Source organism: Lepisosteus platostomus, chromosome 25 (genome assembly GCF_059453375.1).
Source record: "Lepisosteus platostomus isolate fLepPlt1 chromosome 25, fLepPlt1.hap1, whole genome shotgun sequence".
NCBI classification, from domain to species: Eukaryota; Metazoa; Chordata; class Actinopteri; order Semionotiformes; family Lepisosteidae; genus Lepisosteus; species Lepisosteus platostomus.
Genome location: NC_142635.1, coordinates 16,173,917 through 16,188,898, shown reverse-complemented (window position 1 = coordinate 16,188,898; position 14,982 = coordinate 16,173,917). Strand labels below are relative to the sequence as shown.

At 41.6% G+C, this 14,982-nt stretch overlaps 1 protein-coding gene across 2 annotated transcripts in view; it reads right to left on the bottom strand.

Moving 5' to 3' along the window:
- The window catches only part of LOC148641239 (uncharacterized), a 120,294-nt gene extending 106,111 nt beyond the window's left edge, over positions 1 to 14,183 (bottom strand). For both annotated transcript variants that reach the window (XM_088619093.1, XM_088619094.1), the window contains exons 1-3: positions 14,046 to 14,183; positions 13,620 to 13,679; positions 12,788 to 12,911 (exon numbers count right to left, since the gene is read on the bottom strand). In XM_088619093.1, coding sequence (XP_088475219.1) covers positions 12,788 to 12,911; positions 13,620 to 13,679; positions 14,046 to 14,075 — 214 coding nt within the window. In that variant the 5' untranslated portion in view covers positions 14,076 to 14,183. The remainder of the gene's footprint in view (positions 1 to 12,787; positions 12,912 to 13,619; positions 13,680 to 14,045) is intronic.
- Positions 14,184 to 14,982: the final 799 nt, after the last annotated feature.

The window sequence follows — 14,982 nt, the reverse complement described above, 5'->3', positions numbered from 1 at the left end:
TACACAACCAGTTACGACGAAAGTCTCTATTTAAATACATGAAGCTCATCGAAGGCTGCAACTGCCATCTCAGCACTGCTGTCAGAGCTCAGCTTTGATAAACCACAGCTATGCGTTTGAAATTACATGTTCGTTTTTGGAAAGCAGGGCATTTTCTGCAGTAATGCAATTGCAGGACCTCTGAAACACCCATCACCACCTGAAGAACAGCTAAACCGTGCTGTAGAGGTCAGGTGAGTCAGCAATGGGTATTGTTTCTCAGAGTCCAGAGTGGCAGCAGCCTGTGCAAAGGCAGAGGGAAACAGGTAAAGCTGCGAGGGCTCCTGCAGCACACGATGACAAAATTCATATTTAAGAAGATTCACATTCACGTAGCGCAATGTTATTAAAATATTTTAATTTCATTTTTAAACTTCACTAGGATTTTCTAGTGTTGAGTCTATACCACAAACAAAAAAACTACCAAGAGTGTCCACATTTTTACATAAATGCATAAACTTTCCTTCTTGTGCTGTACATTTTATTACAAATGTTCAATCTGCGAGTCTCTGCTTCGATTCTAGTGAGACATACTTGCTTGCTAATAATTCTCCAAATTGACAGACAAAAAATATTCTGTTATATATACGCAGTGTTACTGAGGATCAAACCAGAAGTGCTCAGTGTTATGAACCTCACTATTGCAGCCTGTTCACACGGGATATACGTACCTACTTTATGGGTGCTCAGCTTTATCAGAAACAAATGGACATTAGAACTTGTTTCTACATCTGCTGTTTTCCCTAGACATTGGCTGCTAACTCTCTAAGCAGTTTTCAGAGTGACTACCTGAGGCAGCAGTCTGAAACATACCCACACCTGCCTTGGCTACACAGCACTCCAGAATAATTTGGAAAATATAAATGAATTAACAATATTTAAAAACTCACTGTTTTCTTTGTGAAGGCAATCTCAGAGATGTGAGAGGCGTTCAGCCATACTCTATAGAGCAGGGGTTTGTGACGGTACTGCAGGGGGTTCGTGATATGATGGAAACGTCAATGTCAAATTAAATAGTTCTATGAATAAATAATGTAATAAGAAAAATAAGAAAAACAACAGTAGTAATATTAATATTTTACAAAGTGGAAAGAAGCATGTTAAGAGTGTTGCTGTAGCATTTATCTACATTTATTTTAAAGTTTGATTTACTTAAAATCTCATTGGGGTACTTCAGGCAAATAATTTGGGTTACAGGGGTTCAGCTGACAAAAAGGTTGGTAACCTCTGCTCTAGAGTATCTAGTTGAGGCTGTGCTTGTGCCCATTTCGTTACGTGGGTCATTGCTGCTATAGCAGTGTGGTAAAAGAGTTTTGACATCGTTAAAATCACACGTATTGCACAAACTGACCTCCTGCAACAAAAGGAAATATTTCAGCTCGATGTAGTTTTGTTTCTTTAAAAAAAGAAAAAATGGCAACTGAAGAATTAGTGTGTAACAGTGCTTTCCTGTACTGTTCACCAGAAACTGTGGATATACATATTAATATACATCTACTGTATACTGTATGTATAAATGTGCATTATAAACTGTGTTGCATAACTGCACGTATTCTAGTACAGAATACACTGTATTTTTATCCCCTACGAGACAGGCTGACTCCACAGCATATGAATTAACAGGAAACACCTCCTGCTGGGGATGAGGAAGTGTACATATCCCACGGCCTGGATATGGGACGTGTGAGGGAGAACTGTGCCCTGTCTGACTTTCCACCTCCAACAGACACACTGAGGGGCACCATGTGCCTCCTTTGAGGTTCCATCTAGACCAGCCGTAGCTGCCTGAAAGCTAAAAATTTAAATACCACATTCAGAGGAGCATACTGAACAGCTAGCAAAACTCTCTCACTCTTGCTAGGTCAGGGAACTTTCAGCCCAGTAATGTATATCACAGCGTACCTAATAAAGGGCAGAACAAAATCCAAAAAACAGCCTTTCCCTCTGGAAGAAAGCATAAGACAAAATAAGAAAAAATCTAAATGCAGCACAGAGTACCTGATCAATGATATTATCAGGAATAGCAGCAGTAGTATTAGTTCCAGCACTACCAGTAGATAGCACTTTTAGCAGGAATATAAAGGAATTGATTAGTTAGACTGCTACAATTTTGTTTCTGAAAACACTCCACGTTTTGGCTCCAAGCTAATTGCAGCACACTGTTGTCTATATAATCTCCTGCTCAATTTCTCCACTCCAGCTGCTCCACCACGCTCCAGTAACCTGTCTATCTTTACACCAAGGCACAACGGCACGCCCTGCCCCCGCGAGAGCCCTCCAGGCTATAGATGCAAAGGACATGCGTGCTCTGGCCTACTGGATTGCGCTCGCAGAATTAAAACAAGACGCTTCAGTCGCCAAAGCACCTTTCACATCCACAAACCGTCCAAATCTGACTGCAAGCACATCTAGAGGTCACAGAAAGGCACATGGAGAATGTTTAAAATGCACCTGGTTTATTAAAGAAAATTCCTTAAAATGCAGAGAATAATGTCTGTCTACAGAGTGTACAACATTTCTGAATGCCAATCTCTCATTACCAACAAATTTCAGCCACACTTTAGTGTATAAATGTGCAAAAGTCCCCTTTATAAATGGATAATATGTCAGCAGTTAAAGCATTACAGATGGAACAATTACTATAGGTCTAGGATTGTACTTCAGGCTGTGGTCAGGATTAAGGTTTTGTTACTAACAAACTACTAATCTACATCAGATCGTGGGTATTATTACATATATATTGCTCTATTAATGCTTAAAATATAAATTCAATTTTAGATAATCAAGGGTACATTTTTTACTCTTGACTGTCGATACTTACAGGTCGATTAATTTAACTTTCTTTTTGTTTTCTTGTAAATTCAGATCAATGGATATAAACATTTTTCTCTTCTGTAATTTTAGCAACATCAAAGCTTATTAGAATCAAAGCATTTTTCCCCACCCCTGACATGCAGGAAAATGCACTAAAGAGCCTCATTATGCATCTGGTCTGGAGTTCATCCCAGGGCAGACAAAATTCTCTCCAACTGAATACAGGAAGGATGCTATCTGCATTCAGCACAGTAATGTCTGTAACATGCTCTTAATGCCAGGACCTTCAAATCCTATCCTTCTTAGTTCAATTTTAGTTAATCTAAAGTAAAATCACATGGAAGCAATGTGAAACGCTAGCCACAGGGGAGGTGCCCTAGATTCACCCAGCTTAAAGCATCCCAGCAGTGCTGTAGGGAAACAAGGAAGACATGATGACTGTACTATGACAACACCACAGGACCAAAGGGAATGCAGCAATGCTTTAGAGCAGCAGTTCCTAACCCTGTTTTTGGAGGAACACTGTCACTGCTCATTTTACTTGCAGCTGAGTTTCAAATCTCCACTGCTAACTAATTACATAATTGATCTGCTTGCTTGTTTGAACTTTTATCTAACTTGTTCAATTATTCTTGAGAGTGGAAAAATACCCTCTTGTACGTGAGCCGTTTCCAACAACAGCCCACAGAACTTGATGTACATCCTTGTTTCCTGATAGTTTTGGTTAACTATCTAGCTTACTAGTCTATGAATTAATAATAAACAGACCCAGGTGAGAAATGAACTATCAGACATTCCCTCAATATGCATTTTTCTTTCTGCAGAGGTACAACTGGTTGCATTTCAAGCAGCAAACCTGAATGAGGACAGCGCTGAAATTTGACTTTCTAAAAGACGAAAGAAAATGTACAAATAGTTCCCAAAAAGATATCCATTGCTACAGAGCAACATTGAAGTAATCATGACTGTACTATGACAATGTCATAGGACTTAAGGCATTGCATAAATGCTCTAGGGCAACAACAGGGAGCACCAGGATCACATAACAATATGTGCTGTGAAGAAGCTGAAAATAAGTAACCATTGACCAATAATGCATTCTTAAACCAACAATCATTCTTATTGTGCGCACAGAGCAGTCAGCCGCAATGGTAAAATGCAAGCAATTCATTATCCTCAGCCTACACATTGCTGCAAAATGTGTTTACAGCTACACATTGCTTGTAAAAAAGAGAAAAAAAACACACAAGCACAGAGGTTGAAACAACAGAGCACATTAACCATATAAGCTGAAGGAACTGCAGAATGGCTTGGAGGGTGTTCATTTGGGCACTTTTGAGCGCCCAGACCTAAGTACTTAGGCTGAAAACATGATGGCCAAGCACACCAAAGACACATCTAAAGATTAAAACCATTCATGGAAGCTATATTAGACTAGCCTCTTCTCCCTGACTGGGAGGGAGGAGGAGTGATGGATAAAAAGGCAGAGAGAGAGGGAGAGAGATGGTGATCCTCTGGCTCTGGCCATGAGGAGAGAGGGAGGGATAAGGTGAATTAGCAAGCGCTTTTATTACAAAAGGCAACTCTTCATCAGGGAAGCCGCACACTGGCTGAGAGCCAAGAGCACAAGGATTAGTCTGAGAGAAACACAACCTGTGTGACAGGAAGGGGGAAGCAGAGAGGCAGTATGTCTGTGAGAGACGAGGTCTGAGTGAGAACAGGGGTGCAAAAAAGTCGAGACATGCAAGTGAGGGACTGGCAGAGGTCAGAAAAGGTGAGATTAAGGCTATTTGGAGTTTAGAGTCTGAAATGAGAAAGTTCAGAGGAACATGACATCTACAGTTACTCCTACTGTACAACTGCTACGGCTCCTTTCAATACTTCCTGCACTACACCTGCTTTTGCCACAAAGCTTAACTACTTATTACAAATAAGCTGAACTGAATTACAATTGCTACCAAGACAAAAACCATTGTGCATCATCAAGAGAAACACAAAAAGGTTGAAATCTGGTCAAAATAAAAACCAGTTACAAGAACTTCACGCAACAATCCCGGTCTTTTTAATGCAAAATGTTGCTTTAATTGCTACTTGTGTATATCGTAACAGGGGTAATTTATATTCAACCACATTTAAGAAGGTGATTTAAAACATTAAAGCACAATAATAAAGCACATAACACTGTTCGAAGAGCAGAAAATGAAACGGCACAGCATGGTTCAACGCTGCTGGGCAATTTGTGGTTCAGTCAGACAAAAGAAGCCACAATGGGTTTGCACGAGTGTATTCAATATGCGTGTATAGAAAGCGGCACCATTAAAGTGTCTCCTGTCTTACAGATTCACAGGAGCTTCTTACAGCAACATCCCCAGCCGCGCACTCCTCCTCTCTCACTTCTCTGCTCAGGAAAATAAGGAGAGAAAGGGAGGAAAAAGATCTGCATATGATTTGTTAAACATCCCAGTCTAATTACAGTAGCAGCTTAACAAGCCATTAGCTTTACTACAATAGCACCAGTGACTGCAGTGAGAAAAGGAGCGCTTGCAATCGGAGGGAAACGTGTGCAGCAGATGCATCTCAGCCACTGGACACCTACATTTCTACCCATCTCTCTCTCTCCCACACACTTTTCTGTCTCCACCTCCCTTGTTTCTCCTGAAAACTTTTTTTTTCTTCTTTGCTTCAATATGCCCCTGCTTCCCTTAGATATATCTCCTGACTACAAAACATTTTTAAAAAATTCTATAGCCTTAACACTTTTGCTATTAGAATATGTGGCCTGCAACACAACTGGAAGACAAAGCTGATAAAAGCATGAAGTTTCCTCAGAAGTTTGCCAGAGCTTTTTGGGAACATTTGCTCAGCCGCACCCCCTCAAACCACCCCCCACCCCGTCTTTTTCCCCTCCGGGCTGCCTACACAAATCCGAGGCGGTCCCCGGTGAGAAAACATGCTGTGAAAGGCTTGTGTTTAATACTTGCCATGCAAATTTTCTGTATGCTATTCAGGTTTGCTTTTGTGAAGAGGGTTAATGACGAGAATGAAAAAAGGGGGGGGGAAATCTACACAAAACCTCATCGATGTCTGAAAAGATCCAAAGCCTTTCAAACAAGCCGTGTATTTCTGGAAGTGGAGGAAGAAAAAACAGACAAGGGTGACGTAGCCGCCCAGTAAGGGATGGGAATTCCTGTACCAGCCACAGACAAAGGAGAAAACATAAAAAAAAATGCAATACACAATGAAAGACCCAAATCGCTGGCCTTTGGTAACAGATCTTTGGGGTTGATGATCTCAGCCTTTCGTGAAATCTCATCTCTTGGTGTTGGAAATAAAAAGAGAATAACAAAAAAGGAATGAAAAATGTAGAAAATACAGCAATACTTACAGCTGGGCCTGTCTTTGATGGTAACACATTAATCGCTCGATTTGCACGTACTGTAATTAAGTGCTGCAGTTAAAAGGAGGAACCTGTCTGAGATTCCTACACCCTCCTCTCCCTCTCGCTTTCCCTTCTCCTGAGTCACAATGTACAGTCACAACTCCACTGCCCTATTGTCCTGCTCAATTTGCTTTCGTTCCGTTACGCTTTCTCTCCCCCCCCCAGAATAAATAACTTACTTGTACTTGTGCTGATTCAGTCGGATCGGCCAATGGGGGTGCGAAGTGGGCTCATGTCTCTCCGATCTGCCTGCACTAGCCATGTCAGTTGCTCACCTCCTGCCTCTCCGGCACCACTCCACGCTGCACTCTCCTTTCCCTCTTTTTCTCCCCTTTTCCCCGCGGCTAGCTGGCCTGCGCTGGGTGTGCTGAGCGAGGCACACGCCCGCGGCGTAGCGAGCTGGCTGACAAACAGCCGCCGTGCGGGACAGCGCGCCTGAGAGGCAGAGGCAGCGGCGGCGGCTCCGGCTAAAGGGAACCGGCGAGAAATCCAGAGGAAAATCCCGGCTCCTCTCCGTGCAGGAAGACAGGCACGCCACTCCTGCACGTGCACGCTCTCAGAAAAATACAGACGGCTGCCCTGTCTGTGTGCATCTGAAAATAAGGCTAGAGGATGGCTTCCACTGGTGCAACTCACACTTCCTGCATAGGAGCTCTTCACTTTGTCCAGTAGTCATGAAAAAAACACCGGGTTCTGTACTCCTTCTCACTGATGTTTATGAAGCAACTTCCATACAAACTACCCTAAAATACACACGGAGAAGGCTCCACAGCCGAAACGTTGTGTTTCTTTTCTTCTCTTTTGCATGGAATAAATTTTTACTGGTTCCTTCCCTACAAGCTGCTCAGCAAACGTACATATAGAGGACATACAGAAATGTATTTTATTTTAAATAACAAGGATTTCCTAGGCCTGGCACGCCTGCAATGGCATGGTTTAATGTTTTTCTTTTCGTTATTAGAACAGTTGTAAAATAGTATTTTTGTACTGTATATAATTTGGGATTCCTTTATTTTTTAAATAAGCAAAAAAATAATGACATGTAACATCCAGAAAAACTTTACCCCACGACAAGCTGAGGCAGGTGAAGTCATTCGGGTGAGGCAGTAATACTATTTTGTCATTTCAAGAACACAAGATCAATTACCAGAGACAAGTCGGGCAGCCTGGCTCATTTAGCTGCTAGTAGTGAACTGATCCAAAGATCCCATACAGCTGTTTCTCGAATGAAGTCGAGTATAAGCTCATTCCTTATTCTCACAACCCTTTGTGTAAAGAAGCGCCTCCCATCCTAAGTTTTAAATGTTCTTTCTGTAGTTTCACTGTGTGCTCTTGTTCACGTTTCACTGCTGACTCCAATGTCTGCTGGGGTGTCGTTCTCAACGCCCTGGATATTCTGAATACTGGAGTCAGGTCCCCTTGTAGTATTCTCTGTTCAAGATTAAAAAGGTTCAGTTCAAGCTCTCAGAACAAAAGATTACTTTAAATTTAAGAATGTATCTGGTCGCTGTTCTCTGGACTGATTTGAGGGCAATATACTTTTTGTAGATTATATGGTTGCCAAAATTGTACACAACATTCTAAATGGGGTCTTATTAGAGCAATTTTACCTCATCTCCTAGCACAGCTTCCCTCTTGTTTAATTTTTCAACAGACAGCTTCTTCAAGTTCAGTTGTTTCCCCATCTTATATCTACAGTATATGTTTAGGCTACATGCATGTCCAATATAGTTTGACTATTCTGCCTAAATAGTTTTGAATTTTCTTTACTGCTTCTTCAGATTTGCCAGCCCTCCTCTTTGAGTATTATCTGACAAAGCGATTTCTTACTTAGTACACCAGAGCCAAGTTCCATTCATCCATCCATCCATTTTTTAACCACTTCATCCACATTGGGTCACAATGGAGCCACATCTCGTTAAGCACCAGGCACAAGGCAGAATACACCCGTCACCATGGCACACAAAGACACAGACACACTCACACCGGGACCAGTTTTACTAGAAGCCAATTAATCGACTAGTATGTCTTTGGACTGTGGGAGAAAACCGAAGTACCTGGTCAAAACCCACAAGAACAGAAAACATACAAATCCTCGCAGACAGCGATTCAGGGCTGGAATTGAACTCAGGGTGCCAGTAATACTGCAAGGCAGCAAAGCTAACCACTGGGCCACTGTGCCACCCATTAGAACCCACATCATTTATATCAATTAAGAACAGCGGTCCCTGTGGTACTCACTAATTACATCACCCCATTTTAAAGCATTTACCCCTTATCTGTACTCTGTTTGCTATCCATTAACCAGTTCTCTTAACAGGAACAGCCACCAATGGGTTCAGCCCTGGTCAGGATGACATGGTGCATAAAGGAGACTGTGTTAGCTTGCAGTCCTTGTTGCTCATCTCAGTTAATGTGTTCCTGGCACCTACTGTACCACTTCTCTATCGGGGGCCTCTGGTACAGCTGTCAGGACTGCTGCAGCTAGACCTCAGTGTCTGTAATGGAGGGCTCTGCCTTGACCTTCCAGGTCTTGACTGGCTCTTTCCAAATCCTGGTGTGGCGCAAACTTGTTTGGCAGTGTGATGCCAGGTAACATTATCAAAAAAGACCTCCTGTGTTTACTTTTTAAATAAAATTCACTGTTTTAATTCCCACAGAAAGTCTGCCTGACAGAGGCAATAAAGAAAGAGAAATATTATTTTTTTGCTGTTTCTGGATAATTTGCTTTCATCTAACTTCAGAGTGTCTTTTACTGGGGGGCCCTGAAAAACCAAGCAATCTCCTGGGGAACCACAGTTCTTCTGCATTTCATTCTTTCATTCTGTACACAAGATATGAACGCAACACTATTGGTACTGTAGCATTTCACAATATCCTTCAACAAAGCTAGCTATACAGCAAAAAACAGTGTAAATATCACAATCACAACATAATCTGACCAAATACTTCACTACACCAATTCGACTTAAATCCAGATTAATCAGACTTTTTAATCTTCAGATCCTAAAATTGTGCAGGAAATCAAGAGCCCAACTGCAATGAACACCAGAAAAGACTGAAGTACTGCAGTCCAGAGTTGAAAAACCTTCAACACCCACTGCCTCTTGAAACATCCCGTCTCCTGAAAAGCAAGACCAGCTCTGTCCTCAGCTGCTTGTACAAAACGTTACTACTAATTAGGCCACTGTTTTTATCCAAAGCGATTTTCATATTTGCAAAAATCAGCTCAAAAGGCCATTCTTACAACAGAACCATGAATGAGCAGAAACTTTAAAAACGTAACTCTACTTTAGAAGCAAATACAGAAGTGACTATAAAAATGCACATTTATTTAATATGCAAGTACAGAACAGGATGCAAATACCAAAAAGTCAAGTTGATTTTTAGTGCAGCTGTTCTAATTCTGCAGGACGAGTCTTGCTGTCAGAAGAACACCAGACACACTCGTCCAGTGCCTCTTCTAAAAAAAAAGTACTGTGACAACGGAGAATGGACTACAAATGACACCTCACATGAACCACCAACTTCCATCACATCTGCTTTAAGGAAGAAAACAGAAAAAAGAAACTAACAAACCTTACTGGGTTGGTCTTGCTCTCTCCAGAGCGCAGGCTGAGACTGGGAGAACTCTCTTTCAAATGCAGATGTGTCAGAGGCTAAAGGTTGTCTGGGTGTTAATTCTCACAACCCAACCAACAACATGATATAGGAAAGAAGGATCTGTCATTACTTCGCACATTTGCTTGCAACATCTGTATAAATCTTTAAAAAACGTTTTGGCTGTTGGTTACCAATGTGCTGTGTAGATATGAAGTTTGAATGGATTATTGTAACTGCATCTAAAGAAGACACTCATACATCATAGGAATCATGACGTGTTGGTATCGTAGGCTTCAAATGTGCTCCAGATAAAACATTTTAAAAAAAATCTGAAGCACATTTGCTGCCTAAGACACAGATTCATATTAAATCACAACAGAAAATACATTAGATGTTCCCCCTTTACCTAACAAAATTGCCAAAATAAGTCTGAAGTGATCAGAGGTCACAGGTTAAGCACAAAGAGATAGGTGTGTGCAGACACCCATGTGTGTGTATAAAGTGAGGGGTGGGGGGATCTTAACTCCAGACAGACACCAGGCCTGTCCTAGAAGTCAAAGGTCATGGGAAAACAGGAGAACAAAAGAGCACTTGTTGCGAGAAAGGCAGAGCAGCGATGGCCGAGAAGAAAAGAGCAGGAACATGGAGGGGTGGAGGAGGGGCTGGCAACAGAGAGCAGGTTCACCACAGCAAACGACTGGAGCAGAGCCCCAAAGCAATGAGGTCGCGAAAATCTGTAACGTCACATGTCCTCTCAAAGGCCCAGTGAAGGCTGGCCAGCTATCTTTCCCCACGCCAGAAGAGCTTCCTTTATAAACAATGTATCCTTGAGAGGCCTCCTGCATTGTCCACACAGTGACTCCTGACACTGGTACAAAGCTTTTCCATTTATGAGTCATGCCTCAGACTTGTACTGCAGGAAGAAAAAAAAAGGCCAAATGCACACTTAATTAACTTGATCTTCCCAATTAAATACAAACCAGGTGCCATTAACAGAAATTCCTGAGAAGAACATCAACTCATTTATATGATGCAGAATCATCATTCACACAAAACATCTGTGTATTATCACTGAATGACAAAATCTCTTTCCCTATAACACATTATATTTATGGATTCATAGCATTATAGTTGCTTAATATATTTTCAATAAAAGCTCTGTTAACTAATTTTATGAATTGTGGACGTACCTGTCAACAAAGCAAAAAGAAGCTAAGCAAACATTTTTAAATAAGTACACCTCAGAAACTCAGTTGAAGATGTGCAAGAGGGTATGACTAAGTTACAGAAACAAAATCTAGATAAGTAAATTATGAGTAGCTTGTAGCTTTATTAGCTTACTCTAAAGCTGTAAGACTTTAGGGAGTAAACACTGATAGAGGAATTCTGACAAAAGAAATGTGAATTATTGGTGAAAGGCACAAAGGCTAGAGACATAAATTAAAGCTACTATACATCAATATCTGTACAACGACAGTTAACCAGACAGATCTGCTGACATGCAATGTCACATTTTCCGACTATTAGAATTTGTCCCGATGTGAAAATGGAACATTACAAAAAAATCAGTTCTAAATAATTTCTCTCATCACTCACAGCACGACCCCCCCAACGCCCCTCCACTTCACTAAAATTTCAACAGACTTTGTAGCAAACCGCAACGTCTACACATGACGGAGGAGCAGAGGTAGAGCTGAAACAGTGAAGGAAGGGTTGTGACCATCTGTATGAGAAACAACCAGCAGCAGCTGGCGCAGCTCTTACATACAGCAGGTACATTAAAGAGTCAAGTGTACTCAAAGACATCTCTGCTGCTCTGCACTCTTTGTCTGTGCTTGGATTCCTTCCCTACCCCCAGCTCCGGTTCGTGCACCTGTAGGGGAGTCAAATAAATTCCCTTCTGCAGCCGACCAGACAGGGGAAAAAAAACAGCCATTGATCAAAGTCACTGAGTGGTGACCCCTGACCAGACAGAGACACCTTTGACCTCTTGCATCAGGCTTTCATTGCCAGCTGGGAGCCAGAGACATGAGGCCAGAGCTCTGCCCTGGCCTCACGTTTCACACTACTGAAAATTAAAAAACAAGCAGAAAAACACTGCATTGAGACAAGCAGACAGCGTTTTCTTCTAATTGGTTTAGGAGGATAACTATCTGGAGCAAACAGCAGGAAATAAATCTGGAAATGCATCTGCAAATGCCACAAGAGGTCCAAAAATCTGTTCTGAGCTGCTTAACTAAAACTGCTTTTCCTCCACTGTCACCATAATCAATCAATTACCCCAATTACAGGATCTCCAAGCTGACCCTCAGAGACAGATTATGGACAGGCTTTTAACTCTACAGTCGGGACACAAAGAGATCTCCACTTGGCTTTGCCATTCCAGTTTCATTATTAAGCACCAATTTCTCCCTAAAAATGGAACAATTTGTACGGGGTCTTAATTTTGACAGAGACAGCACCATTTTATACATAGTAGATTATTAATAGCACACTATGCATGTCACAAATTTAAAAAAAAATAACAGCTTAAGACCACAATTGGACATTCCTGTCATTTGTTGACTCTTGCCGATAAAGTTGTCAACTGATCTGATTTAGCCAACCACTGGACTAGGGGTGTTCGCAAGGTCAGTAATTATACACCGGCTTCACAAAAATTCTTATACAGTACGTACTGTAGACATTAAGAATCTCTTCTGTTAGCCTGGGAAAGTAATACCAATTCCATTTTAAATTAGAACAGAATCTGCTGTTTTAACATACGAAGCAGCAGTTAAAAGTCTATTGTTTCTGCTCAGCACAAACCAAAGAAAAGATGCAACTGGGTGCTTTGTTTTAGCCTTCGTAGGGTTCCTTACTGACTTAAATGATGTGAAAAGACAAAGTTACCTTTTCTCTGGGCCTCACAAGACTCCCCTGTGGAAGAGGCCAATATGCAGGTCTTGAGGGGCTGAACACCTAGCTTGCTCTGCTGTGCTTTTTTGCACCCAAAATGGACCACTAGTGCCTCCTCCTGGACAGACAGAAGACCATTCTGTTCTTTCTTTTCACCATTCAGTCTCAAACACACAGTCAGGACTGCAAGGTCACTGTCACTGCTGTCACTGGGTTCACTGGCAGTGCTGCAGACACCATGGCAGATTACATTAAAATCTTAAACCAGCGTTAATTCAACAATTAATCTCCTTAATTCCAGAGAACATTGAACTGGAGTACAATGTTACTGCCTACTATGATTAAATTTCTTGCACATATCAGAAACACTGAATATTTTGCACTTGTTGCTACTTAGTGGATGAATTTCACCAATACATATGTCAAGACCACTGAACATCCTCCTAATGGTTGGGAGTCCGATGTAAGAGTCTCTTGATCTTAACCTTTTTCCTTCTCAGACACTGTCAGTCTTTCAAAATTCTGGAACACACGATTCACTAAAAGTTTCCCAGTAACTGCATCTATTTTACTTTATATGTGCTAAAGACAAATCTCTGTTTCTTGTGAATCTGCATTTTCAGGAGGAAATGTTTCAACCACACTAGTTTAACCAGGAGCTCTGTGTTACTGTAAGGTGGGAACATATGGCAGACTTACACCTGCTGAGCAGCCGAAACAGCGAATAACCACACCTGTGCACAACTCTTAACAAGAAATTCGGGATGACTTTACAGGTTTTCTTTCACTGGGTAACAAAACTGGAACCTAGAATCCTGGAACTTACCAACATCTCATGAAGGTTCAGGGTTGACATCAAGCCAGCCGTTACCATCGTGGTAAATATCTGAAAGGGTCAGAAAAAGGACTTCAGCACGTAACCCAACAGGCAGAATACCTTGAGAAGAGCCCCGTTTCAACACCGGGTATCCACACCGCAGATCTATTAAACACTAATTGGATTGCAAAATAGATCAGCAGACGTCAACACTGGCAACTCAACAAGGTTTCATCGGCGAATGCAGCCAATCCTTTGATTCAGTGAATAGTCAGAACTCAAAAATGAATATTTTTTTTTGCTAAAATCACTTTATCTTAAAGTAGTGACGATGTATACCAGGCAATACAGCAATTCCACTCCCCACCCAGCACGCAGAAACGCGCACACCGCTCCAAGTCAAGTCTTAAACTACTAAAAAGCAAGTTGCCCAACCTGATTCCGGACATGTGAAACAGCGACCATCTGACTTTGTCCCAAATGGCTTATAAAACAAAACTGATGCCCAGATCTCTCAAACGCTCAGAAATGGTGGTTTAACACTCACACCTGCGGTCACCTCTCGCATCTCAGCAGGTGATTACCTGATCGCCGCTTCCGGGACGCCTCCTCCCAGACAGAGCTGATCACATGACTCGGTCTGCACATTCTCCTGACTTGGCGTAACTTTTTCTTTAAAAAAAAAAAGACTGGAAGAAATTACTACATTTGTTTGCGAGAACAGCACTGAAATACCTGCATTAAAAAAAATCCCAGCAGCTACAGCGTTTGCAAGGAAATTTTATTAAGAACGGGGAATATTAATACGCCTGAGATATTAGGGAATCAAAAAAGTGAAGATTCAGTCTCAAATCATCCTTGAAATAAACCTTTCAGCTTTGATCAATCGTGGCTAAAACCCTGTGTTCTTGCAGAGCCGCGTACCAAACTCATGTGAAGAACACCTTAATGTCCAGTTCCTGCTGGGAAAGTAATCTCTGTGTTTTGATAAATAGGTATTCACACATTTTAAAGACGTATATTCTCAGAAGGCGATATTAATTTAAGACCAATTCAAGTTTATGAGATTCAGTATGAATGATAACGATTAATATGACCTGGGGCGCTACCGGCGGCACCGACAGACAAATGGCTTCACACCCGACCTCGCTCACTAATTCTATTAGTCACTTCTTGTAAAAGGGTTATGAATACACAAACATTAAGTTTTTTAAGCCAAAGACCCGAACATGGAAACAAAAAGGGATAAAACGGGGAAGAAAATCGTCGGGGTGAAAGAAAGACGCGATTTGCCCACGTGAGCTGCGCGCGAACACTTCATGTCTTCACATTTTCCTAACGGACACTTTCACCTTTCTAGTTTCAGTCATGT